Source organism: Thermomyces dupontii (genome assembly GCF_041956625.1).
Source record: "Thermomyces dupontii strain NRRL 2155 unplaced genomic scaffold VTN31scaffold_6, whole genome shotgun sequence".
In the NCBI taxonomy this organism is placed as follows: domain Eukaryota; kingdom Fungi; phylum Ascomycota; class Eurotiomycetes; order Eurotiales; family Trichocomaceae; genus Thermomyces; species Thermomyces dupontii.
Window position 1 is genome coordinate 870,457 of NW_027192312.1, and position 26,520 is coordinate 896,976.

The 26,520-nt window shown below is 50.6% G+C and overlaps 10 protein-coding genes across 10 annotated transcripts; 4 read left to right on the top strand and 6 right to left on the bottom strand.

Moving 5' to 3' along the window:
- Positions 1–406: 406 nt before the first annotated feature.
- On the top strand, positions 407–1,181 carry VTN31DRAFT_6175 (uncharacterized protein; the record flags this gene model as incomplete). The annotated part of the gene is made up of 4 exons (XM_069406756.1): positions 407–554; positions 665–909; positions 966–1,031; positions 1,089–1,181. The coding sequence occupies 4 exons, from the start codon at positions 407–409 to the stop codon at positions 1,179–1,181; spliced, it is 552 nt and encodes a 183-aa protein (XP_069259257.1).
- Positions 1,182–2,656: 1,475 nt separating this feature from the next.
- On the top strand, positions 2,657–5,062 carry VTN31DRAFT_6176 (uncharacterized protein; the record flags this gene model as incomplete). Its single annotated transcript, XM_069406757.1, has 1 exon — positions 2,657–5,062. One exon carries the CDS (start codon positions 2,657–2,659, stop codon positions 5,060–5,062), a length of 2,406 nt encoding a protein of 801 aa, XP_069259258.1.
- A 735-nt stretch (positions 5,063–5,797) lies between these two features.
- On the top strand, positions 5,798–7,899 carry VTN31DRAFT_6177 (uncharacterized protein; the record flags this gene model as incomplete). The annotated part of the gene is made up of 5 exons (XM_069406758.1): positions 5,798–6,410; positions 6,470–6,576; positions 6,634–7,169; positions 7,225–7,681; positions 7,741–7,899. The coding sequence occupies 5 exons, from the start codon at positions 5,798–5,800 to the stop codon at positions 7,897–7,899; spliced, it is 1,872 nt and encodes a 623-aa protein (XP_069259259.1).
- A 468-nt stretch (positions 7,900–8,367) lies between these two features.
- On the bottom strand, positions 8,368–9,895 carry VTN31DRAFT_6178 (uncharacterized protein; the record flags this gene model as incomplete). The annotated part of the gene is made up of 5 exons (XM_069406759.1): positions 8,368–8,542; positions 8,600–8,949; positions 9,011–9,486; positions 9,562–9,673; positions 9,743–9,895. 5 exons carry the CDS (start codon positions 9,893–9,895, stop codon positions 8,368–8,370), a joined length of 1,266 nt encoding a protein of 421 aa, XP_069259260.1.
- Positions 9,896–12,491: 2,596 nt separating this feature from the next.
- VTN31DRAFT_6179 (uncharacterized protein) lies at positions 12,492–13,563 on the bottom strand (the record flags this gene model as incomplete). The annotated part of the gene is made up of 3 exons (XM_069406760.1): positions 12,492–12,807; positions 12,864–13,395; positions 13,458–13,563. 3 exons carry the CDS (start codon positions 13,561–13,563, stop codon positions 12,492–12,494), a joined length of 954 nt encoding a protein of 317 aa, XP_069259261.1.
- Positions 13,564–14,331: 768 nt separating this feature from the next.
- Positions 14,332–15,356, bottom strand: VTN31DRAFT_6180 (uncharacterized protein; the record flags this gene model as incomplete). The annotated part of the gene is made up of 5 exons (XM_069406762.1): positions 14,332–14,403; positions 14,460–14,681; positions 14,746–14,975; positions 15,041–15,133; positions 15,203–15,356. 5 exons carry the CDS (start codon positions 15,354–15,356, stop codon positions 14,332–14,334), a joined length of 771 nt encoding a protein of 256 aa, XP_069259262.1.
- Positions 15,357–16,293: 937 nt separating this feature from the next.
- VTN31DRAFT_6181 (uncharacterized protein) lies at positions 16,294–16,842 on the bottom strand (the record flags this gene model as incomplete). Its single annotated transcript, XM_069406763.1, has 1 exon — positions 16,294–16,842. The coding sequence occupies one exon, from the start codon at positions 16,840–16,842 to the stop codon at positions 16,294–16,296; it is 549 nt and encodes a 182-aa protein (XP_069259263.1).
- A 2,950-nt stretch (positions 16,843–19,792) lies between these two features.
- Positions 19,793–21,642, bottom strand: VTN31DRAFT_6182 (uncharacterized protein; the record flags this gene model as incomplete). The annotated part of the gene is made up of 2 exons (XM_069406764.1): positions 19,793–21,441; positions 21,498–21,642. 2 exons carry the CDS (start codon positions 21,640–21,642, stop codon positions 19,793–19,795), a joined length of 1,794 nt encoding a protein of 597 aa, XP_069259264.1.
- Positions 21,643–22,882: 1,240 nt separating this feature from the next.
- VTN31DRAFT_6183 (uncharacterized protein) lies at positions 22,883–23,813 on the bottom strand (the record flags this gene model as incomplete). Its single annotated transcript, XM_069406765.1, has 8 exons — positions 22,883–23,005; positions 23,063–23,082; positions 23,144–23,246; positions 23,312–23,327; positions 23,385–23,524; positions 23,587–23,621; positions 23,680–23,707; positions 23,772–23,813. The coding sequence occupies 8 exons, from the start codon at positions 23,811–23,813 to the stop codon at positions 22,883–22,885; spliced, it is 507 nt and encodes a 168-aa protein (XP_069259265.1).
- An 855-nt stretch (positions 23,814–24,668) lies between these two features.
- Positions 24,669–26,088, top strand: VTN31DRAFT_6184 (uncharacterized protein; the record flags this gene model as incomplete). The annotated part of the gene is made up of 4 exons (XM_069406766.1): positions 24,669–24,801; positions 24,879–25,192; positions 25,259–25,406; positions 25,475–26,088. 4 exons carry the CDS (start codon positions 24,669–24,671, stop codon positions 26,086–26,088), a joined length of 1,209 nt encoding a protein of 402 aa, XP_069259266.1.
- Between the last annotated feature and the right edge of the window lie 432 nt (positions 26,089–26,520).

The window sequence follows — 26,520 nt, forward strand, 5'->3', positions numbered from 1 at the left end:
TGCTCTCTTTTCCTGTCCAGAGTCCTCCCGATCGACCAGTCAGTCCAAAGAATCAATCAGTGGTTGTTCTATCTGTAAGTATAGCTGTCCTCCGTATTGCAGAGCACTTTCTTTTTCCCTCCCTGGTGGCGTGCAAGCCTTTCTGTGGACATGCGGTCACAACATTATCCCCACTGAGCCTAGCCCAATATCACCATTCAACAGCATCCACTCCTGAATCCACTGCCCGCCTGCTTAGTGTCCTTTTCTTTCCTCTCCCTCCTTCATCTCGTTCTGCTGCTATCTTTTCGCACGCGGAACCATCATAATTCTAATCTCACCCTCCTGATCACGACCCGCTCGTTAACCGCATTTTTGAATTCTTTTTCCCCTTCTCTAGTCCGTTTTCACCGACGCCGACGCGAAGATGGGTGCGGCGATCTCGAAGTTGTTCGACCGACTATGGAGTAAGAAGGAGATGCGCATTCTGATGGTCGGTCTCGATGCCGCCGGCAAGACCACCATCTTGTACAAGTTGAAGCTGGGTGAAATCGTCACCACTATTCCCACGATCGGTTAGTTGCGCCCTTCGTGATCCGATATTTCGGTGTGGATTTGGCCTCTGCCGATTTCGCGCAAATGGAAAGGGAGCATGTGACTGACCCCGACGGACGTCGCCGAATAGGTTTCAACGTCGAGACGGTCGAGTACAAGAACATTCACTTCACCGTGTGGGATGTCGGTGGCCAGGACAAGATCCGTCCGCTGTGGCGACACTACTATCAGAACACCCAAGGCATCATTTTCGTCGTCGACAGCAATGACCGTGATCGTATCGTGGAAGCCCGTGAGGAGTTGCAGCGCATGCTGAATGAGGATGAACTCCGTGACGCCCTTCTCCTTGTCTTCGCCAACAAGCAAGACTTGCCGGTATGTGCTGCGCCGAGGTTTGCCGTCGTGCTCTGGCCCTGCTGACGTGATGGTAGAATGCAATGAGCCCCGCCGAGATTACCCAGCAACTGGGTCTGCAGAGCTTGACGCGCCGTGCCTGGGTATGTAGTCATGGACACTGAAGTCATGGACCGAGGTATCTGCTGACCACACTCTAGTACATCCAATCGACTTGCGCTACCACTGGTGATGGTCTCTATGAGGGTCTGGAGTGGCTTGCCGAGACGCTGAGGAAGACTGGGCGTGATTAGAGTAACGAAGCCAAGCGGATGTGTGTGTTGCCTTTGTCATCGAATCATGTTTGTGATAATGTTCTGACTCCGAAATCGTCAAGTAGTCTTCTCCTCTTTTGTTGCCCCATCTCCTAGTTGATCAAGACTGATGCAGGAAGAAGCATAAAAGCTGTATAGATGCCCATGCCTGGTTGTTTGAATTTCGTTTTTTTTTTTTTTTCGGATTTTGCTTTGGTTTCCTCGACATTGTCGTGTTGTTTGAGACTATGGTCTCACAGGCACCGCGTTTCTTCTCTAGTTACGTTCTGTCTTTGCCTTGTGTCTTGATACTCGAAAGTTTTTCGCTACGGATGAGCTAGGAGCTACAGTGCTACGAATTGTGTTCCATAATCTGCTGCCGGACGGGGTACAATTCGTATCAATGGCTTTCGACCTTCAGCAGTGCAATGTATGAGTATGATATTCTTTTCTAGCTAGGCGCTGTAACGCACCAGCAAGCATGTCTCAAGACTCCCCATTTATGATGATGATGTCGGGTGGTGTTGGACGGAACCATCTAGATGCTCCAAAGCATACGAGTAGTGGTTGTAATGCCAAACAGCGGACTGCAGATCACTTGCGGTGGCAAATACACCATTGTCCATAGTCTATACATGGTTGACCACCTTGAGAGTGGACTACGAGCAAGCAATAAACGCAACCCTCCCTCCAGTGATAAGTCGTAGAGATGCAGGAGTTTAGTTCGATGTTAGAAGCCGGCAGAACCATCTCTGCCAATCCGTCACGTGAATCCCAAGTTCTTCGACTAGTAAGGGGGCATTGGGGGTGGCCCAATAGTCACAGTTGCATTGAACAATAATATGTAGTATGGAGGTTAGCTTTCATCGGTAAATCATGCCAGATCATCAACAGGTCAATAGTAACATAATCCGAGAGAAATTGGCTTGAGGTTGTGGTTCGCCAGAAGTTCAGTCGTCGGAACGTTTTCTCCGCAGAATAGCCAATCCAAATCTGGTAGAATAGTTAGGGCAAAAAAATAGGGCTTTAGGTCACGTGTTCAATGGATCCTTCGATTTCCGTAACCCTGACAACCCAGCAATCAATTAAGCTTCATGGGAACCGAGTGTTGACCAATAATCATGACGCATTTCTTGAGTCTGGGCCCTGCCAAGAGTCACGCGGGAGTCAGTTTACATGTGTATTTTGTATGGGACCATGAAACAAGTGACAACAAATGAACAAAGGCCTCTTCTCCTCAGTGGCGTTGCGGGCTCCATTGTTGTAAGGTGATCTTCAGAGTCAGAATCTCTCCTTTCATCCCCTGACGACTCCGCATTGATATCCTGTTCTTCTGGTGGTGACTCCGTTCCTTCGTATCACCATATTGTTGCAAACCTTCCGAGGCAATGGTCTAGACTGGTGATTCCGGAGTCGATCACAAGGGCAACCAAACCAAAGCAATCGTCATCTTGACAGCGTCCTTAACGTTGCCCATGTTAAAGCGGTTTGCCCGTCGCGACCGCACTCAATGGGGCGATCCAGAGAAACCGTACTACTCCTTGTACGATTCCGCCAGCAGCGACAGTGAGATGAATCAATCCAGCGCCTCCAGATCGACGTCCGGATCCGTGAACTCAAAGGCCGCCATGCTGCCCACCTCCTCGACAAAGCGGCAACGGCGTGCCGCGTCACGTCTGCCACGTCTATCACCGCATCGACTAATGCGATGGCTATGCCTTTGTGTATTCGTGGCGCTCCTCCTCTTTGTTTTCACATTGTTCCGCTTCCAACTCATGGGCCGCCCAGAGCCACTGCCGGTAGACGTGCAACAACCCCCAAAACCACATCGGTGGGAGAGCTTTCCTTTTCTGAAAAGGTATCATGGTGGTATTCGCACCTTAGTGCCACGGAAGGACAATATCCCGGAGTACCCTGGCGAAGGAACACCAGATGACATCCTCGGGAATGGTGACGCAACCGAGACCGCGCAAGAGACTAGTGAAAAGATTGAGCCACGAAATTATGAGGTCAATCTCACCAGTTCCCCGTTCAATCCATATCCAGACTACAAGTCGGAGGAGTACATCAGAAAGCATGGCGAGAAGGTGGAATGTTTCTTGGACGAGGAAAACACCGTCCGAATTCCTTCCCTTCGGAGTTTTCCCGGTGTACCGAGCGGCTTTCCCGACGCAGTTATTGGATCAAACGAGATGCTGGGCATTCAAGACGATGTCTGCTTCGATCGTTTCGGCCGACTCGGCCCTTATGGCTTGGGATACAGCATCCAAAAGGGTGGCATTGGTGCCGGATTGACAGGGCACCGGGAAGGAGCCGAGCAGGTCTGGGAGGATGTGCCGCCTGTGGACTTCCGCCAGGTCAATTGGGCCGCCGCTCAAAATCGGTGCCTAGCTGCCAATCGTCACAGGTTCAAGGAATCTTCCGAGTCTTTACCGCAGAGTATGTTCAACCTGCCACTTTCTACCACTCAGTTACAACAGGAAGCCCCCAAACCTTCAAAAACGAAAACGAAAGAGAAACAGGGAACGGATCGTCTCCCGCGGACAGCTGTCTTGATTCGGACGTGGCACGACTTCCACTACACCCCGGAGGATATCCTCTTCTTGCGCTCCCTAATCACTGAGCTGTCACTGGCGTCGGGTGGAGAATACGAAGTGTATTTCCTCGTTCATGTGAAAGATGACAACCTGCAGATCTGGTCTGACCAAGAAACTTACGAACGGGTACTCCGCGACGCCCTACCTGAAGAATTCCGTGGAATGGGAGTACTTTGGTCAGAGCGGCAGATGAGTCTCATATATGGCGGACTCGAGGAAACCATGGAGCGCGGTCTGCCCGTTCATGGAGTGTATCGAAGCACATTCATGCCCGTGCAGTTCTTCTCGTATAACCACCCGGAATACGACTACATCTGGAACTGGGAAATGGATTGTCGCTACACAGGGAACTGGTACCTTTTGTTTGAAAAGGTCGTTGAATGGGCTCGCCAGCAACCTCGCAAAGGTCTCTGGGAGCGCAACGCGCGCTTCTATGTCCCCTCGGAGCATGGTTCCTGGGAGGACTTCAAACAAACTGTCCGCGTGCAGACAGAAATGGGCACAAATAGCCCGAACAATCTCTGGAGCGCCCGTCCAAAGGATTCCGATGAGTTGCTCAAGTCCGGGCATGAGGATTTGAATGCGCCTCGGGGCGAGAAGTTCATCTGGGGCCCTGAGCGACCACATGATGACGATATCCTGGAAGTTGAAGGCGAGGGTATTCCGCCCACGACCATTGCAAAGGACAAGTATGAATGGGGTGTTGGCGAAGAGGCGGATTTGATCGTCTTCAATCCATTATACGACCCTGAGGGTACTACGTGGTTGCTCAGAAACGACGTGACTGGGTACAATAGGGAAGACGGCCTACCACCCCGTCGAGCAGCCATCATCACGGCGTCCCGTCTGTCGAAGAAATTGCTCCACACGATGCACCGGGAGACCGTTGTGAAGCGACACACAATGTTCTCCGAGATGTGGCCGGCGACAACATGTCTACATCATGGCTTCAAAGCCGTTTCCGTTCCGCATTCGATATACATCGATCGTCGATGGCCGACCAAATATCTCGAGTCAACTTTCAATGCCGGACGAAATGGCGCATCCGGCGGTGCTCGGACCGCCATCTTCGGCGATCGAGAACACAACTTCCGGGGAGTGACGTGGTTCTACTCTGCTGGCTTCTCGCCGAACCTCTACCGCCGGTGGTTGGGTTTCAAGGTCGACAACGACGGTGGTGATGAAGAAGAACTGGCAGGGGAAGGTCGGATGTGCCTTCCGCCTATGCTGCTGCATCCGATCAAACAGGTAGAATTGGACATTGATGACGGCGTTTCGGAGTGAATTTCTTTCTTGTGATTTTGATTATCGCAGATGCTGTTTGTTTTAATCTTGATACCCTCGTTCTTACATTGTCCGGTGGTCCTGCATGCTGCAGTCAGCTTGCCCTGTCGTCATGAGCGTTTCTCTGGGGCGGTGCATTGTTGTGTGTTTGGGTAAACGAATGAAGTCATCCGAATCACATCGATAGGCTAGGCTCACTTCATGCAATACTGTATATCTTCGGAAAAATGGAGAGACAAATAATTGCCTGTTGATGAGTGTAGACTGTACACTTATGGAGAAGAGTAATCCCAGAGTAATCCACTCGATGAAAAATAATAGTACGACTGATCTGACTTCACTCGCGCCGAATCCGATAACCCTAATGGGAAATCCGCATCTCTCTCTCGGCAGGTTTGCCGAGTCTGCCTCTCGGCATACCTGCCAAAAATTGACTCCGTTTCTCCAACCTCCACTCCCGGCCCCGTCTCCGATCTCAGTCCTCAATCCATCACATTATGCCGGGTGTGGCTCGGGGTGCATGGCGATGTGTCCATTTCCCAGTGAGAATTCGGAGTGTTGGCCCCTCTCAATCCCAATTCTGGTCATGTGTTGCCATCCATATTCCCCAGTGATTTTGGCTGGATCTAGCCATAAAGGCCATATAAAGTAGGCCTAGACATCTGTTTTTCTTCTCCATTCTCAAGGTCCTTTTCGTGAATCAAGACAGAGTATGAACCTCGAATCTTGACGACCATGTCACCCAGCAAACACGTAGTAGCATCTCTTCCAAACCCCCCTCGCTTTACCTCCAAAGACGTCAATGCCTCTGAAGTTGTACACCGATGGCTCTCCTCGCTCGAAGAGGTTCTGAGGACGCAGGCCTTTGACCGTCTCTCGACCGACCTCTTCCATGCCGATTCGTGGTGGCGCGACCATCTCGCCCTGCAATGGGACCTTCGCACGATCCACACGGCCAAGGATATCGAGGCCTTTGTGCGTACGAACCAGCCCATCGCGCAGCTCTCGACGTTCCGCATCCAGACGGAAGGGAAATATGTCCCACATGTGGAGTCGCCCGAGAATCAGCTGGATTGGGTTGCGTCCATGTTCTCCTTCGAGACCGCCGTTGGGCGTGGTTCCGGGGTGGTTCGTCTGTTTCCAGATGAGCAGAAGCGGTGGAAGGCATATGCGGTGTATACGTCCCTCCAGGAGCTGAAGTGTGCGGAGGAGCCCCTGGGGCCGAAGCGTGTCTATGGGACGCTGGATAGCATGCCAGGTGGTTCGAAGGGCGGCACTTGGCTGGAGAGACGCCAGAAGGCGGTCCTGTTCACGGAGGCGGAGCCTGCGGTCTTGATTGTTGGAGCCGGTGAGTTCATGGGAACCGTGAATTAATGCGATATCGAGCCCATGAACTGATGTGATTAGGGCAATCTGGTCTCAATGTCGGGGCACGTCTGCAGTCACTGGGGGTTTCAACCCTTATCGTGGACAAGCATGAGCGAATTGGCGACAACTGGCGCAAGCGATATAGGGTATGTGCATTCCGCTTGTTCTCTTATGGCATAGAATTGACTCCGATTGGTATCTAGACACTTGTCACCCATGACCCCGTTGAATACACACACATGGCCTACCTTCCCTTCCCCAAGAACTGGCCGCAGTTCACCCCCAAGGACAAACTAGGAGATTGGTTCGAAGCGTATGCGTCACTCATGGAACTCAATGTCTGGACAAGCACGAGCATCACCGGCGCTGAATTCGACGAGAAGACACGCACCTGGACGGTAACCGTCACCCGCCCCGACGGTTTCCAGCGTGTCCTGCATCCACGTCAGATCGTCTGGGCAACCGGCCACTCCGGGGAACCCAACATCCCCACGTTCCGTAACCAAGAATCCTTCCGCGGCGTGATCTACCACGGTAGCCAGCACCGGGACGCTTCCGAGTACGATGTCAAGGGGAAGAAAGTGATCATCGTTGGCACCGGCAACAGTGGGCATGATATTGCGGAGAACTTTTACGAAAACGGCGCGGATGTGACGATGCTGCAGCGGCGGGGCACTTATGTGATGTCCGTTGATAAGGGCTCGTTTATGCTTCATGAGGGACTTTACGATGACCATGGGTAAGAGAATACAACAGGACCTTGATCGATACCTACTATTGCTAACATCGTCAAGGAGTCCACCCACGGAATTGGCCGACATCTGGGCCGAATCGCTTCCCTTCCCCGTCCAGTTCGCCACCAGCGTCTTCCTCACGAAGCGTATCGCGGAAGCGGACAAGGATATCTTGGATGGGTTGAGAAAGGCCGGTTTCGAGGTGTACGAGGGCATCAACGGCGCCGGGATCGGCAGTTTGTACTTCACCCGCGGAGGAGGGTACTATATCGACGTTGGATGCAGCTCCCTGATCGCGCAGGGCAAGATCAAGGTGCGCCGGTCACCGGATGGCATCCGAGAATTCAAGCCCAATGGCCTGGTTCTAGCGGATGGCAGTGAGTTGGAAGCCGACATTGTTGTACTCGCCACCGGATTCGACAACATGCGGACTACCGTTCGAAAGGTCCTGGGGGACAAGATCGCAGATCGATGCAAGGATGTTTGGGACCTGGATGACGAAGGAGAACTCAACGCGGTAAGCATTCCTGAGCGGTTTTCTTTTTTTAAAGCATAGTACTGACGGAATGGACTCAGATCTGGCGCCCTTCTGGTCATCCCAACTTCTGGTTTATGGGTGGAAACCTTGCCCTGTGCCGAATATACTCCAAGTTTTTGGCTTTGCAGATCAAGGCCACTGAAGAAGGCTTGATTCCAGGTTCGAAGCCGGGAACAGTTGCAAACGGGACATCTTAGAGAATGGCTCCGAGGCATTTGGCTCCAGTCCAAGGTAGACAGAGGACCTGGATCTATAGAAGCTGTCAAAGAGCCCGGTGTCTCAATAGATAGTACTGTATCTCACGATGGGCAGGCAGTTCAAGGTACTGCTGCGGATATAGATGATGAAAATGAGATTGTTCGCACATGCTGCAAACGATCACAAGTCCAATGACTTCTCCAATGTATCAAGCTTCTAAATTCGTAGTATTATCCTATGTACAGGACTCCCATGCCCGTTGAATACACATAGAAGTCCAAGCAATGCTTCTAAGTCATCCCAGCGACATGAGAGACGGATTGTTGAAAAAAGGCCTCTCAAGAGGATTGATCTTGCTGCGACTCTATGGAAAACATCCGTCGTAAACAGTTAACCCGCGAGAGCACAGCTCTCGGCCTCGAAATGGAAATAAAAGTCAAATGAAGGATCAAGAAGGGCACACAGATTCAATTGTCCCGCGCCCAGACCCGTTCCCGCAATGGCATCTCTTTACCCGCGGCAGCTCTGCTGCCGTCCTGCTCGCAACGCCAGGCCCAGTATTCGCCTAGACGGGACTCGGCGTAAGAGGCGTAGTCAAAGTCGATCTGCGATATCGTGGCCTGGATGAGAGCCCATACGCCCCTAAAAGAGACGAGCGTCAACGGTTGGAACGCTGCACAAACGCTGATGAAGACTTACCAATAAAATCCAGGAATACCCCGGTATCTGTCGACATCGTGGAGGAGTTTGTCGATCACCTCTTGTTCATTTTCAGGCGAAACGCCCTTGCCGCCATGCTGGATGTAGCTTCGGACGTACTCTGCCAGGAACTCTCTCCGAACAGACCGGCTCGGGATTCTGGTAAAGTCACAGTCGTAGCCGGCCCACTCGGCAAAGTGATTGGCAATGTCGAATGCTGCCGGCGAGGGCGTTGCGTATTCGTAATCGATGAAATGCACCTCCTCGACATCGCGATCTTTGCTTGATTGGCTACTCTGCGGTAGGATAATCACATTGGCACTCAGCAAGTCGCAGTGGGCAAAGACGAGCTAGGATCTCGTCAGCTTCTCTAAGTCGGGTTGGAGCAAGTTCCGGGTGAAGGAAACCTACGCCGTTCTCACCGATGCCGGTGCCGTCATCCATTTCTTCTACGATACGCTCGAATTCCTTCTGCAATGCCTGTCTGCGTGCGCGTTGCTGCTCCGTCGATGCAGGCAAGGCAAGAATCCACTTTTGCAAAGTACTCCAGAGATTTGGACCGGACTGACGGACTTTAATGGGCGTGATATCATCGACAGCGCTACCAAGGGGAGGTGCCGCCTTGTCTGAGTCGACAAGCTGGAACGGACTGACCACTGGCGGCACTGGCTTGGTGGAGCCGGAAGATGGGGCATCACGGATAGGCAGGGCAGCGTGCCATTGCGCTAGGCGCCGAGCAACAGCTCGCCAAACGGAAGGTCGAGTGAGATCATCAGGGGTACAGACATGACCTCGGATGAAGCGGTAGAGAAGGCCATTCTGGAACCGGGCCAGCAAGGGTGGTGCTAGCCCCTTTCGCGCCAGCAACTCATGAGAGGCAGTCTCCCCTAAACATTACATAACATCTACTCAGCATCAAGTCGCGTTGGGGCAGTGGAGGCATCCATCAATCAAGAACCTACTCTCGCGGTCTATGATGATTTCCGTGTGGTTGCCATAAGCACGCATCAGTACGGCCTCGTTGTCAATCTGCTCCTCGGTGAGGCCAGGCTTGCGATTGACAATCTTTAAGAGCTATATCGAAATGCATTAGCATCAGGATTTGACCTGGTCACAAGCAAATCCGTTCTTCCGTGTACGAACAGTGTTGGTGATGCCATCGGTAAAGCGCACGAACTCAATGCGATTCTCTGGCCCTTCCCAGTGGGGGTTGATAGAGAGCACAAGTCTCAAGGCGGACGCATGCGAGTCCGCATGGTTGTAGGATAGCGGAATGAACCGCAAAGATTCCGCCATGATTGATTGTATCGGTGATGCTCTTTGCGGCGAAGCCGTCAGTGCGTCGAACTGAGAGTGATCTGTTTCGAAGAATCCGTTCGCAGGACAGCTGTCTCGATGTCAGTCAGGATGGGTTGTTTGGCACAAGCTCCGGGCACAAAAAGATTGGTTGAGAGAGGGCGGATTGTAGAAATGCATGAACAATTCGACAGTCGATGACTATCGGAAGACTGCCCTCGTTCTCCTACTTGTCCAGACTTTAAGTAATTTGGGAGAATTGAGGAATCCGATCAAGGGCAAGATTTATGGAATGTGGTCTCGTGAATTCGTATATACGATGCCCCAGGGGTTGCCAGTCGAATGGATGGATGGCTCCCGCTTGACCCCACCTAACACCTGAGACTTTGCATTGTACGGAATAGCCTGGATAAAACTTTGGAATAATTAGCCGCAGTTCGCTCGTGGAAAAATAATTTCCCCTGCCAAAAGCCAAGGGGAAAAGTTGCAAAATACCTTTCACGTGATGAGAGTGAAAACGGTATTATGTAATGAAAACTGACAGTTCTGACTATTCCTTATCAGAATTAGCGCAGCCAAGACTCTATATCACGTGAACATTTCCGGAGGTTAAATCCTTGAACCTGGCCGTGGTTTTTCCTTTTTTTTTCTTCTCATCGACTCATCAGTAGCGGTTTACATTGACCATGTAAACTTATCGGAGCTCCGCTGGACACCAGCGGCACGCTGAGGGTCACTCGAGAGTTCTCTCGGTGGGTTTCCCTCCGTTCCCAGCTTCGAAGAACGATCATTTGCGTCGTCCTTTTTTGTCAGAACACGATATAGCTGGGCTAGGGCCACGTCTCGACGAGGCTTCCATGCGCCTTGGCTGTGGAGGAGGCGTGATATGCTTTCCAGAGCGGCCATAATTATTCTTCTGATCACTTCTGCAGCCGATAATTGTTCTCAACAATGTCATGGGCAAGCAGCCAGCGAAAGCACTGGAAATCCAAGTCTACCTGTTCAAATTCTGAACTACGGAGTACTGTAGTTGCTTGTCACTGCGCTCAGTCGTCGTTTCGAATAATAACTAACTGCATAATTTTAAATTGGTCAATGATCTCAGACGTAGTATGATCTGTTCGTTGTCGAGCCTTGGGAGCGATTTAAGAATCCTTGCCAGTTGATGGTTAGCTTTAGAACGCCCGCCATGGTCTTCAAACGTGTTTGATAAATCTCCGATTGTCAGAGTGGAAAAGTTTGGAAAGTGCCGTGTCTGCGAGGCTTTAGGGCGCAGAATGACCTGAACTCCTGAAGACGTTCCTAGATGACAAAGTGATGCCAGCCAAATCTTCCCTTGCAATTCCTGCAGTGAATACGCCCGTTGACGGTACAGCTCCTGAAACGGCGTCTCCGAGAAAGTGCCGGAATTGAATTTTGCTACTCTCCTTACGACGGGTAAGTCAGCACCACAAGCTCGATTTGACTTTCGAGATGTCGCTTACCATTGTGCAGAGAGGAAAGGGGTATTATGGAAGCGCAGGCAGAGCAAACTCGACGCAAGCATTATGATATTGTGGGCTCTTTACCTCTCGAACTTCTGCTTCAGATCGTGAGGTCTCTCGATACAAAAGACGCTTTCTGAGGCCGAAGGGTGCGCATTGCCCACTCTTTTGAACGTCGTTTTATCTTGATAGACTACGGTCGTGTTAGGTCTCGAAACAATGGCGCTCGATTTTCTCGGGCGATACAATCGCTAGGTTTGTTTTGCGCCAAACGCTTGCGTCCCTGGACATAGAGGACACAGATGCTGCTGCTGCCAATGCGATGGATCATATCCGATGGCGACATGGTTTGCAATATGGTCGACCCGTCAAGAAGATGTTTTTCTGATGGCCGGAAAAGCCAGTAATGTTCAGGCTGTTGGCTTACTGTTCATGACGGCTGTTCTACGGGTCAGAGTCCTCGATTGAAGTGGAAAGGTTGGATCTATAGAGACTGGAGTGAAATCGGTTCATACCGATTTAGACGCAGAAGATGGTGGATACTGGCGGTTATACGTGTCCGATAGCCACCTTGTTATCCTCGTCGAACCCCCGGATAGGAGGACACAATGTTCTGTCTTGTTGGCGTTGTCTAACAGTAGGAGGGGTGACAGCCATTTTTGACCGCGTGGGATCTCCACACATCTGAGCGTTGCGTATCAGGAGAGATTCCTTGTCGCGCCTGCTGGATTTCACTCGAGAAGGACAAAATGGTCATAGCCGGCATTGATTCCCGGCCACATTATCCCCTTTATATATAAGAAGGCTGAACTATATGCGCAGCCCTTCAGTGACCGGGAAGTCTTTTCGCATGGCCAGCGAAGACGGCTTTCAGTTATGGATCTTCAATCCAAACTTTTTCCCTGACATTCCGGGTGCGGAGCCTTTTCAGGCAATGGGGGAGTCTGGTGGAAGGGATGAAATATAACCCATACAAGTACACCGGACATGTATAACCAGCAACAATGCAACACCAGTTGACGTAGGGTTTAGGCACTTGCATTAAACTGTAGGAGACTACGAGTAATTCGTGGAGGGTACGAATACTGATTGAATTTGATTCTCTATAAGATCTAACCCACGCGGGCTGCTCTGCCAACCTGAATGCGCTCCCCTGTCCATTTATCATCGCTGCGCAATACCGGCCAACTTGTACCGTCCGCCTTGACAAGCTTAAGCTCGAGTTTGCTGCCCAGCACGGTATATTGCGACTGTTCTGGATCAATTGATGCAAAGAGGTTGTAGACCTTCTTGTACCGTTTATTGTCCGCGGTCGGTAAATCCAAGTCGACCGTCCTCTCGGACAAGCTGACTTTGGCGCGCTCTTTATCGACCTTCTTGAGATAGACAGAGACATTGACCGTGGTGGCAGTTTGGTAGAAGTCGGTCCTGTTGGAGAACAAGAAGTTAGATCGTAACAGCAATGCTCCGGGTGATTTACTTACCTGACATCCTCGATTGATTCCTCACCGTCCGGCTTGCCCTTGCCCACGAACAAGTGTCGTTTCTTCTCCTTGCAACCAGCAATTTTCATAAACTCATCAAACTCCAACACCCGCCGCTTGCAACATGACCAGCCTTTGCTTCCCTCATGGAAGATCGGCTGGCCGGGATGATGAACACAGACTTCCTCATCCCGGGGCACGCTTGGGTCATATGTAGCCTTGCATCCCCGTCGTCGACAAGCTGCACCCGCCGGAATTTCCAGCGACGGGTCGTCCGAGTCAGGCTCTTCCGGCGTCTGGGTGGAAGGAGTTGGCGTAGGGAGAGCTGGAGCGGGAGCTGGAGCTGGAGCCCGAGCTGCCTCAGACGCGGCTTTTTGTTCCGCAAGGATCTTTTCTGCCCGAGCGTTTGCAGCTTCCTGAGACTCTCCTTGGTCTGGCGTATCGTCGACGGTAGAGTGCTTTCCTTTGGTGCATGGCGGGATTTTCAAAAACTCATCGAACGACAACACGCGGGTTTTGCAACACCTCCATCCTACAAGAAAAGTATTAGCACCGAGTTCTTTCCAGCTCAGACTGAAAACACCGATTCAATACCTTTCTGCCCCTCATGGAAAATAGGTGGGCCTGGATGATATAAGCATTCTTCTTCTGGATCAGTGAAGACCTTTCCACAGCCTTTGTGAACGCACTTGGCAGCCATTGCGACAGAGTGACCAAGTAACAGTTCAACAGAAAGTCTGACTCGAAGAATTGGTAGAAAGGCAAAGAAACGGCTATCCCAGAGCCGGAGGGGTGCTCTTAAAATCTGGAGAAGCTTCCCTTGGATACCCGCAGCTTTGAAGTCCCGAATTTGGTTAGTGTCAAGCACTCGAAGGTTCCATGAATCTTTGCTCGGTTTGAAGCTACGATTTTTAGATTCTTGACAACCACCTTCAGCGGCAATTGAGCCTGAAGCCCTGAAACCCTGCGCTGACAGTCTGGCACTAACTTCCATACGGAGATGCGGTTCACAAGATACCTTCTCGGTCCCAGTACCGCTCGTTTGACATTGTTTACTCGCGCGCATTGCGGGCTTTGCGACACCGCGAAACGAACCCTGTCAAAGATCCAGCAGCAGCGAGAAATTGACTACAAGGAAGTCGACATCATGGCGCCGGAAAACAAACGTTGGAAGGATGTCTACGAGTTCGATGTGCCCGTACTACACGTGGAACCAGCCGTGCAGCAAAGCGCCGATAGCACGAAGGAACTGCGCAAACTGTTCCATCGGTTCACGGAGCAGGAGGTGGAGAAAGCGATGGATGAGATAGGATCATGAACACATGGATTTTCTATTGATGTCGTCAATTTCATCACAGAGTGGCTTACTAGCCTCCAATCCCAATCGTAATGCTAACCGGTACATGGATTGGCTTATCATCCGTACCATCGGTACTTATCCCATGGCAACAGTATCAAATCATTGCCCTTACGAAGATGCTTTCTTGAGGTTCTCAGTCAGGATTGTTGGGACAGCCGCGGCGTCACTCATCACGGAAATCTGAACATGGGGATCAGTCTCAAGTGGCATGGAAACAGGGAACGCCAGGAACATACCATGTGGAAACCCTGATCCGCATACTTCTTCGCGGCTTCTCCGTTGGCGCAGTAAATTCCAGTCTTCTTCCCCGCAGCCTCCGCGGCCTTGCGAATGCGTTCGATCGTCGCCTCGAGTTCAGGGTGGAATTCCTCAATCACAGGATATCCAATGCTGTTGCCCAAGTCCCAGGGTCCGACGAAGAGGACGTCAATACCGGGTACACGGGCGATTTCCTCGACCTAGACAGCAGACATATCAGTATCCTTTGTCCCTTTATGTCCCACATGGCATCATGATTCTCACATTCGCTACTGCTTCTTTGGTTTCGATTTGAACGATCGTCAACAGAGAATCGTTCGCTGTCTGCAGATATTCGAGAGCAGAGACGTTCCCTGTCGAACCCATGGCGAAGGGGCTTCCAAAGCCACGTCGTCCGACTGGGGGGAACTTGGCGGCCTCTACAAGTTTCCTGGCGTCGTCGGCGGTCCGCAGCAGAGGGACGATGACTCCATGAGCACCGCTATCAAGGGCACCTGCCATATACACAGTCAGGAGTTTGACCGAGCTTGATAGATAGTAGATAGGAGCAATCTCATACGCTTCACCATCCAATCCTCATTGGCAGCAATCCGGACTAGCGGACTGACTCCGCAGGCAGCGATGGCAGCAACAGACTCATGCATTTGCCAGTCTGGGATAGTACGCGATCATTAATATCTAGTACTCCAAAATGGACGTGAGAAGAAAGTCACCACTGTACCTGCGAGGTTTCCATGTTCTGTATCGACACAAATCCAATCAAATCCACACCGGGCGATAAATCGAGACAGATTCGCGCCCGGCAGCATCTGCCACGCGCCGAAGGACGGCTTTGACCCGTTAAGGGTCTTCAGAGCACGATTTGCCGCCTGCATTTCGTTGAAGTTCAGATCAATTCGTAGTTTTAGTTCCTAAAAACACGGTCTTTTTTTTTTTTTCCAAAAATCCGATCTCGAGCTTTATATATCGGCCGTACTAATTCATGAATGGCGAATTGACTGACTTGTTATATCAGTCCTCGATTCGCGTTGAGATATCCCGAGTGCGGAGCGAAGGCCGATACCAGAGGTGGGGGTCATTTACCCTCGGGCCTTCAGCGAATTTTGAGCCCGGTCAACCATGGATTCATTGGATCGATGCTCGGTATCTCGGTACAGCTCCGAAGGTGACTGGCTTTACACTTCGTGGAGTGTGCGTTCCGGAATTTTGGGTTATTTTGGAGGCATTTCATTGATCTCTTCTCAGATAAGTCATGGAGTTAAAACAACTTGCATGTGTTCTTGACCGTTCTCATTCTCAACCCTAATTCGAGGGAGAGTTGAGAAGCGACCAAACTGCAATCCGGACAATCCACGAATGATGGCTGATCATATCGACAAAAGATCTGATGCGCATACCAAGCCGCATGGTTTCATGTGATCTGAGATCAAATGGAGCTGTCAGCTTCCTCTGGACAGCCCTGAGCCACTCCATCTTGGCTCATTTCAGCATCAGATCAGTCATAGAAGTACTTCTTTCCTAGTGATTTGATACCTGATGCCATTCGAGATCATCAGTGTTAGGTAGTACAGTAACAAGTCGACTTCGTCTGTAAGGACAACAGGTCTAGCTTCTAACGCACGCTTGATGTGGTACACAAAAACGAAGAGCTGATCAAAACAACAAGAACAAGCCCTCGAGACCCAGAACAGTTGCATATTGTACATGGAACAACGGCGGATAAAATCGCACGTCACAATGAAAAACATGGCACAAACAATACAGAAACAAATGGGATCTTCGAGCACGACCTGACGCCGTGCACCTGAAAACCTATAAAACAGGTGTCTTGGGCGTAGTGCTGCCCACAATTGTCGTGGACGAAGATGTTTGTCCAGTTTTGGGCGCCGAAGGCGGAGTTGTGGATTGCACTTGTTTGGGTGTGCCCGTTGGTGTGAAAGACGGGTTCTTTGTCCCATCTGGACCTCGCGATTGACTATCGCTGTCGCCGGCACTACTCGTCTTTCCTCCCCGTTTGATCATGCGGCCCAGGATTCCGACGAGCTCCGCAGCATCTTCGAAACTCTCATCATCCATGCCTTCTTGGGCATTGTAAACATCCGCGATGGCCTGCTTGGCAAGCTTGCGGCATGCATCCGCGTCGTGCAGGCAGTCGTAAAGGTAGGCCGCATATTCTAGCTTGACCGACAAGCGAAGAGGGTGCGATCCTGGAAGGAGGTTATCGGCCAGGTCGGCAGCATAGGCGAAGCATGCCGAAGCCGTCGGGATGTAGTCGATCGCCGGCAAAAGGAACGACGCGGCTGGTTTGGGAGGTTGAGCCTTTGCCAGGCCCGGAGGGCCGCCGACGGGGCCACCTTCCATTGGTGGTGGCGTTGTTGATATCGATCCGCGGTTTACATCAGTCACCGGTGCAGAGTGTCCATTCTGGCCGTCCGGTAAACTGGACACACCCGGCTTGTGGATTTCTGGTTGGTTGTGAAAAAGGACGAAGATATGATAGAAGGATGCCCGCAATTTATATGACAGGATCTTCAGCTCGATGTAATCCTGGACCATAGGCAGGATATACTGTTCGAGAATGACCAGTCCTTCTCGAGAGAGCCATATGATGTGGTAGTAAAGCTGTAGCGACTTTGTTTCGCGGGTCCGGTCTAGCCGCCGTAATTTCCGGGCTCGCACCAACTTTTTCGATAAGATCACCGACAAGCCCAGGATCTTGTACAACATGCTGGAAAGAAACGGGTTTTCATGGCTGGTGCCGGCCGCTAGGAGGCCCAGATACTTCTGGTCGACTTCGGAGGATGCCATCCAAGTTTCCCTCGAGGAAGAGTCTGAGTCCTGCGAGGTGCCATTTGAATCAGCCATGTTCGAATCCATCTCTTCCGCACAGTCATGTTCATGAAGCTCCATTGTGAACAGGGATGTGATGAATGAATGAACGATGATTGAAAGTACTCGTGTTCACGAAGGCAATCTATATAAGGGGTCCATCCGATGGACGCCAGAACAGTTGACGCGCGGCTGGGAAAACAACAATGAAACACCTCGACATGTTATGAGGAGTGGATTGTTACCTTTTACGAACGCGGTAAGTTGTTGCAGATCCCTAAGGCTCATCGAAGGTCTCCTGGGAACATCCCAACTGGTCGACGCTTTGTAGATTGAGAAGTGGACCAGTCACTGCGCCAACCCGTTTCAGTTACCGCAGCACTGGATCGATAGTGTGCACAAAAGCCGCACAGATCACTCTGAGGGTCCCACTGTCGGTGAGAAGGCGCCGTGTTAAGAGGATTCCTCTTGGCTGTTCAAAGGTCGAGCAGTCGAACAGCAATTGTTTGCCGGCGATCGAGGCGTGGTTCAGATTCTCTCGAGTTTGGACGGATCGAATAGACACAGCCAAAGCAATTTCGACAATGCCAATAAAAACGTTGAAGCCGGCGCCTTTCTCTCTTTGGCCTTGGGGCGAGGAATCGGCTGCAATGGTCCTAGAAATGGTGCGAAACTCAAGCTCGCGTTGTCAAGTCTAACAAAAGTACAAGTACAGATCGAGATCCACGAACGTAAAAATTCCCATCATTGATTATTAGTAGTCGGTCGTTATCAGGGTTCGGCTGCTGTGCTTTAATTTTAGTCTCCAGGATCGCGCACAATCCTGTCGCAAGTCCCCAAGAGACGTTCAAAAAAGAAACGTACCTGAGATGATGGGGGGACGTCACTTGGGTAGTAACTTACCTTGAGTACTCCGTACAATGTCAAAAAGATTGCAAGATTGGAGTATAATTTCAGGCAAAATCATACAGGCATCGAAAGGTGGCTGTACAGTTAAATGTCCAATTTCATCAATTCATCGTGGAAAAGATGTCCGTCAGGCTCCGTGCTGCCCAGGCCCCAGAGTGTGTTGAGAAAATACTACTAAATCAGGCACAACTGGGGCCAGCACACCGCATGTTCGCACACTCGGACACTCCGTAGCGCGCTCGGTAGCCAACGCACTGGTAACTCTGAACTGCTCAGCCGCCGATAAAAAAATGATTTGACGACGCGACCCCGTGATATGGCTTTCCCTAAAAGATCAATGGCGGATAGACGCCTGGCTGCGATTGTGCGCAATTGCACGCTTTTTAATCCGACTTGTTGAACCGTTTCTCGAACTTGACGCACGTCATAACCGCAGATTTCTTTTCGCTTCCTTGGAGCGGCCGAGCTTGCGAGCGCCCTCTTCGAAAGGCCCCGCTTCAGTGGCACAGCGACTCAGAGACGGATAAATTCAGCAATCTATGTACTTGGCAAAGGGCCCGAATTGCAAAGCGGCGATGATCGTAGGGCCTTCGACGCGTCTCTCCCTGCGCTGGGGACTGCAGAAGCGCGATCTACGTGTCATTCCCAGAGTTCTCGGTTTTGTGTCCTAATGGGCCGGCGTCAACACAAGCCTCTACTACTATCGTTGTGTTGTGGAGCAGAATCCTGGTCAAACCAGCCACAGCTTTTGACTTCCAGCCCGCAAAGACCTTGGATTTCATTTTCACACCCCAGAATCAGCTCGCAAAATTCGCAAACAATGAATCATGGCTCTTAAAGTTGGGTGGCCAGCTGTCAGTTGGGATGGCCGGATCAGGTATAATCGATTACATTTGTAGTAGGCCTACTAAGCGATGCGACCGCGCCTCGGGAGAGCGAGGCAACGGAGAGAGTGTTCATGTGTTTTCTACCGGTACGAACTCTCATCGTTAGAGATAGATTACAGAGCGAGAACAGGATCGGGGCAAATGCCTAAACACAAAGCCCGAGTAACATTTCAGGTGAACAGAGTTCGATGCTTCGGCTTGAAGAGAAGCGTTAGGTTTTGGATACTGCATTGGAACTTTATCGGTTGGGTGATCAGACAGCAGGCCCTCAAACTCCCAGACAGCGACGACGCTCGCATGGCGAGATTGCCAGTTCATATGCCTAGTTCATATCGAGTTCGAGCGCCCAAACCTCAAAAGTCAGTCGAAGGAGTCGAGGTGGTGAGATTTGGGCCCGATGGGGCTACGGATCGGAACGAACCGCTTTTGAACGGAATAACCAAAGAACCGAAGGTCGGGTGCGCCAGTGCGTTCGAAAATAGTATGTATGTAACCCCAAGGTCAAGGATCCAAAGGAATCATCCTGCTCTACAAGGATTTCGCATTGTCGTACAGAGCACTTTGTACGAGAGAACAAGACACCATGCGCATCCAAGATATGCCTCGCAGTACCGCAGAGTCAAACAAGAAGTGAGGTCTACCTATTTGTACCTGAAAGTCACCGAAATCATGCATGGAAGCAAAGCTTATTCAACACCGTCCAACTCATAGTCATCTAAAAATCCCACAAACGCCCTGTTCAAGAATGCGCGCCAAACTTTATTGTCCTTCTTGCTGCCTTTTTTCTTTTTCTTCTTGCGCTTCTTCTCGATATCGACGGATGATGCCGCCGGGCTATTCCCCGCAATGCGCGTGGCCAAATCGAAAAAACTAGGCATTGTCAAATCCCGCATGTGGTAGATGTCGTCCTGATGCGTGTGGTACTCGACTTCATACTCGAGCGCAGAAAGTTCGCCATCCAGTTTGGATCTGTTCTCAATCTGCGTCAGATTCGCATAGTACTGGATGTAGTTCAGCAATGTCAACGGCTGATTTGAATAGGCTGGGCCGGGAGGGGCGCTCTTGGATGGCGGGCTGGGAATTCTTGGTAGCTTCTTCTTGTTCAACTCAGTCTCCCTCTGGGCCCTTTCTGAATCCATGGACACATGTGACCCAGAGTCTGCCCATGTCACAGCGTGTTCCAGGCCGGTAATATTGTACTCAAAAACCCTTATTGTCGGGTAGTAGCGTGGAATCACACTCGGAGACACTAGGGATACCGAGTAGCGTTCGGCATAAGGCCCTCCAATCTTCTTCAGGAATCGCTTCCTCTTGTTCTTCTTTTTCCTCTTCTTCCTGCCCTTCAGAGCTTCTAAATCTGAACCCAATTCCACTCCTGATGGTGGTGAGGGCAGCCTGGCCCATTCTTCCCGCAAGCTGGACAGATAGCCGAACTTGGATTGTGTCGTAATGTTCTGATCGTGTTCATCGTCCGATGAAAAACTCGGCAAGTTATCCGCGGCTGCATCTAACGTAGCTTCCCGCGAGTCTTGGATGATGAAATGGTCCAGGTTCATATGACCGTACATACTCCCAACTACCACATCGCGATACTGATGTAGCCAGAGGGTATATTTCTGCCAGCAGCTCTCATCCCAGTTCTGCCTTTTTCCCGAGCGAGCAGGCGGGACATGGCCTATCAAAATCGCCTTCATCTCCCGTTCTCGCATTAACTGTAGCTGCACGCGAAGCCACTCAAAATGGTGGTATCCCGGTTCTGACCGCGCTGCACAACCATCGACAGCAGCATTAGATTCGTAAAAGTACATTGTGTTGAGGCTGACAACCGCCAGCTTGCTCGGAATCACCTCCGTGTAGAACCACCCCCACTGCAGGAAGGTATGTCGTTGCTCCTCCGGGATGAATGGCTTCCATACCCTGCCCAGCTTGCGCGTACATTTATTCGGTCCCTTTTCAAAGATATTGTGCGGCATCACATCATTGTTGCCGATGTTCGGGACGATTGGAATCGTGGGTTTGTTTCGGCCGCCATCTTTTTTCTCGCCAAACACTTCCATGAACTTGTCTACCACGGCCTGGTTAAGTTCCTCGATCTGCGTTTCTGTTCGAGGAATGCGCTCATCATTGTCATGGCGGGCCGAGTCTCCAGTCCAAACGATAAAATCAATCTTGTCTTTGAGATTCCTCTCGATCCAGTCAAATGTCTGGTTTAGTAGAATCTCCGGAGAATCACAACCTTCTCCAGGAGCTCCTAAATACCCCGCTTTGCCTTTGCCACGATGGCAAGACTTACGAGGAGAGGACCCAGGCTCATAGAAGGGATCCAAGTGGATATCTTTACCTTCTGTAAGCAAGGAGTCGTGAATTCTGGCAATCAGACCTCCGACATACCAGTAATATGCAGAAACCGTCCATGGAGTTTACTTGAGGAGGGACTTTTGATTTCAATCCCTCCTAGCACTTGCTGCTGCGGCGACTGCTGCACAACTACTGGTGAAGCAGCCGCAATTGCAAGCAGCAGGAGTGACAGCCACATGGCTCAAGAGTCAGGAGTCATGTGATGTAATAAAAAAGGACGAAATACAGCGCAAAGTTTCATCACATATTCACAACGGGGACCTGATATGGAGCAGTGCCCTCAAAAGGTTGAGAGGGTGAAAATAGAGAAATTTGAAACTACCTTGTGAGCAGGAGAACTCGAGGCACTCCGAATCTCGTCCAGACGTCAAAAGTTTGGATAATAGTAACTAAGTAGTTACCAAATCAAGTAGAAAGTTCATGGATGATCGCAGTACTTCTTGGCACGCCATACTAATCAAAGTAATTATCGACGAACAGATTTTTGCCATACCCCTATGATGACTCGTTCACGCACGACTTGGCCGCAGCCAGCGGCACTGAAAAGGGGTGAATCGTTCAGGAAACCAATGAAAATCAAATTCAGAAATTCTTTGGGTGAGGCATGCCGCATGTGGCTGGAGGAATCACAGCAAATAGAGGACCAGTTGTAGAAACCGTTGGTAGGGTGACACGTAGCGAACGCGTGTGAACGTGACTGCGCTGACTGAGGGTGCGGCATTTAGTAGCCCGAATCAATTACCTTTTAAGTGAAGTTACAAGGTATGGCAGCTATCCTAAATTCGGTGAGTGTCCAGGAGTGCCGACTGGCATGAAATCCGGTGAGAATAATGGGTTCGACACTTGACAGGGGTCCCAGGTTGGGTGGTACAGTAACAAGCAGAAGACTACTAGTAAGTTTCACAGACATCGAACTCATCCTCGAGCTGACAGTCACGGTACCGCCTTTTGTTCCAGATGACGCACTTTGCAGCAAGATGTGACAGTCAACTGATGCCTGATGAGGACTTTAGATTTTCGTCGGCGATGAAATAAATTGTGAGAGGCAACGAGAGGAATACTATTCGACTCGCAGTCGACTTGACACGTGATTCGAGTTGACGGAGACCTACCCTCAGTCTATTCGAGCTTCCTGTCAGCGCCTATCACTTGTCATTGCTGGTTCATCAGTTCAGAACCACTTTCGCTTTGACCCCCATGAGATGCTTGAAGGTTCGCACATGCACAGCGCCAGGACCAATCTGTGTAATCATGATCATGCGAAGACCGAAAAAGAACTGATATGCTTGAGATTGATGCTATTGGTGCAATCATGGTTGCTCAAGTTGACGCTACAATACTCATCCATCTTCAGTTGATACTATCCAACCAATTCAATCCCACCGATTTGTCGCAAAGCAAGCATACCTAGTACCTTTTCATCCCACAACCACCTGGCTGACATTGTACTCGACAATTATATTCTTTCCGGGCTGACTGATGAAATGCCCTTGCCCGACGAAGACGCCATTCTCAAGGGACTTGTAACGCTCATCACCGGTCTAACAGGGTCAGACTGTTCATAGCAACTAAAGACAGGAATCTGATCATTGACATACCTCGAACTCAAAGTAGGTGACTGTAAGAAAAAAGGTACATCAGCATGCGCACTTTTCAGCCGAAACAATGGTAGGACTTACCCGAATCACCGAATGGAGTCACCAAATCTCCGGCCTGGCCCGAGAGAACCTTGGCCGTGTCCGGGGTCAACTTGACGGTGCCTTTGTAGTTGATGTAGAGAAACTAGTACGGGTTATGATAATCAGAATTCGTGCACATCTTCATCATCCATGAAAACTACTACGTACGGCACCATCTTTGGTTCTTTTCAGGAGGTCAGTATCAGAGCACTCGATGGCAAAGGGCCGAAGGATGACCTACTTTGCTACGGCATGCGCATTCAGCCTCATGTGCTGGCCGTCCGGATCATTGTGGATATAGTCATTGCCAGTCCCGACGAGTTCGGCATCAATGGGCACGGAGGCGTCGGGTGCGGGTTTGATATTGCCGCCAATCATGGGCTATTGCAGTTTGCATGAGCGTGGAGGTTGGGACTAGTACGAACGGAAGAATATTGACTTACCACCACGACCAGGCTATTCTTCCTATGCGAGCTTCCTATACATTCCGTCAGGGAAGGTACTCCAGGTACCTCAGTTGCTTTGTGATTGCCTACCAATGTTGACGGGCTTGTCGATTGTGACCTATGCGATGATCCGAGTGGTTAGGGACTCTTACTCCAACTCCGACGACGTAGCAGTTTCTAACCTGGATTGTGAACGCAGGCTTGAGGGTCGGAAATCCAGCCATGGTTGTCTCGTGTGGTCTGCCGGCGTGGAGCAAAAGAAAGGCGATGATGGGTGTCGAGTCGTCTGCAAGCTGTCACTGTATGGATATCGGATATGGATGATGGGGTTGCCTCTACCCCTGTAAGTATAACTGCTCTCTATATGTACCCCACACGCTCCAGAGCTGTCGGTTTACCATCGGATCGTGATCGCCGATGCTCGTGTCGGGTGCGGGGTAACTTCACGGGTAAAGGTATACAACTCAGTTCAGTTCTACCGAGGCATCCGACTGGCTACGTGTATTCTGTTTAATTTTTTCGCAAGCTGAAGCTATTTCCATGCTTGGGCGTCCTACTGTCAAGTCCTTTGCAGAGTACTAAGCGTCTTGACCTTATTCCTCGAGTCTAGGTGAAGACCTACTCCATCGTTGTATTTGGTTCCCTGGCTCGATCTCAATCTCGCATGTTTACGAATTGGGTTGAATTGGATGTATACATAATCACGGCAGACTATACAGGAGACAAATGTGCCAGGAACGAGTTTGAGGCTCGAAGCCAGGTGGAAGCTCTTAGGGCTTGCGAAAGCCACTTTCCTATTCAGGACAACAACTCATGAAAACAATGACGGAGAACATACGACAAGCTGAACTCATTATTCATTAGTCGAACTCTTCTTGAACGATTCCACTGAACCTCGACCTTCGTAGTACATAGAGAGAATCAACCTCTGACGTATCGTTGATGTCGTCATCCTGACACAACGGGGTATCGAATCCACGACTGGCCTCAAAAATACCAGCATCTGCTGCATCTCGGACCATCAAAGGACAAAATCATATGCGCCCATCTTAGATGAGAGACAACACGCAGACGTAACGATGGCTCTTCTGTTACAGGGTTATACTTTTGCGCATCAATATGTCAACACATTATTGCACTCAACGCGGACCAAGAGCTCAATGGGGCTGAAACTGGGAGTTATTTCATCGGCAAGAATCAATCCTGCAGCAGGTGCGTACATTCCCACCGAAACTCTTCCATTGATTGATCATGAAAATGGAGTAGTAGTTGCTGATCAATATTCCCAGTCGTCCATCCTGCGGAAACACACCCTGACGTGATCCTGTACGCAATTGCATCCCGCAGCTTGGACACCGCCAAGGCAGCGGCACGAAAGTACCGATTCAAGAAAGCCTACGGAAGCTACCAGGAACTGCTCGACGATCCGGAGGTGGACCTTGTGTACATTTCGACGCCGAATGGCCTGCATTACGAGTGGGCCAGTAAAGCGCTCAAGGCCGGCAAGCATGTTCTGTGCGAAAAGCCGTTTACTTCGAATGCGGACGAAGCGAGACAGTTGATTCAGTTGGCCAAGGTCAATAAGCTGGTTTGTGAGGAAGCTGTATGGAAGATCCCCTTTTCTCTTCCCTAGAAAAAACAAGAAGAGACAGAACTGAATAAGACGCAGTTTCATTGGCAATTCCACCCAGCTGCGCACCTGTTCCGCCAAATCCTCAAATCCGGGCAATATGGCCGAATACTGCGGACGGATGCCGTCATGACGGCCAGCCCCGGAATCCCCGAGGGAGATATTAGATGGCAGTATGATCTAGCGGGTGAGTTGACAACCCACAAAAGACAGCCGCCGAAACGAGACTTGATTAATGGATGGATGGAACCTCAGGCGGCTCCGCCATGGACATGACATACGCCCTCTCGTTCACTCGCTTCGCGCTCGATGGGCAGAAACCCAAAGAAATCCAATCCGCCGTCGCCCGACCCTACAAGTGCGACCCGCGGGTCGACGAAGCGATGCACGTCCTGCTCCTCTTCGAGGACCCCAATGACCACCATATCATCCAGAGCCGTGTCTACACCGACATGGCGCGCGCATGGTCAATACCAGGCCTCATCCCGCGCTTCTGGGAACTCCCATCCATCGAAGTCGAAACGGAACGAGCCATCATCTACTTCTACAACGCGATGATGCCGCACTTGTACCATTACATCTCCATCACTGACAAGGCTACTGGGAAGACGGAGTACCGGAAGCAGTATCAGGGCGGCCCGATTTGGGGGTCCGCCTATACAACCGGTGGGAAAGGCGGGAAGAGTTACTGGGGTACGTATCGCTGGCAGCTTGAGGCGTTTACGGAGAAGGTTCGTGGGAAGGATGTGCCATTTTGGATTACCGGGGAGGAGATTATTGCGCAGATGGAGACGATTGATGCCATTTACCAGGCGGCAGGATTGCCCTTGAGACCGTCGCAGCCAACAGAGCCGGCGAAGAAAGGATAGTTTCTCGTCGTTCTTCATTTGTGTTGACGCGGGGACTGTACAATGGTGTAAATAAGTGGATAGCTGGAAGTATGGACATGCCTGCAGTACTACATATGCCTTCGTCGTTATGACTTGTAAGAAATGGCCCTGCAATGACAATCTTACCCTCGGCGATGTTCCAAAGGCAGACATGATTTTGACTCATGATAGCTGACCTTGAGACGCATTTCTCAATTGCAATCTGCACAAGGTGTTGATTATGAATAGTATGCTTCGATCTTCTATCATACTCTCTCGCGTTCACTAAACAATCAATGCAGGGGGTATGTGTAGTCGGATAATATACACAGCTTGGAAGAAGTCAAAAGAAGGTATATGAGCAAACGGATGATTGTCAAAAACCCTCCGGAAAATATGAGCAGAGAATCAGTCTTTGACATATGGTGGTAT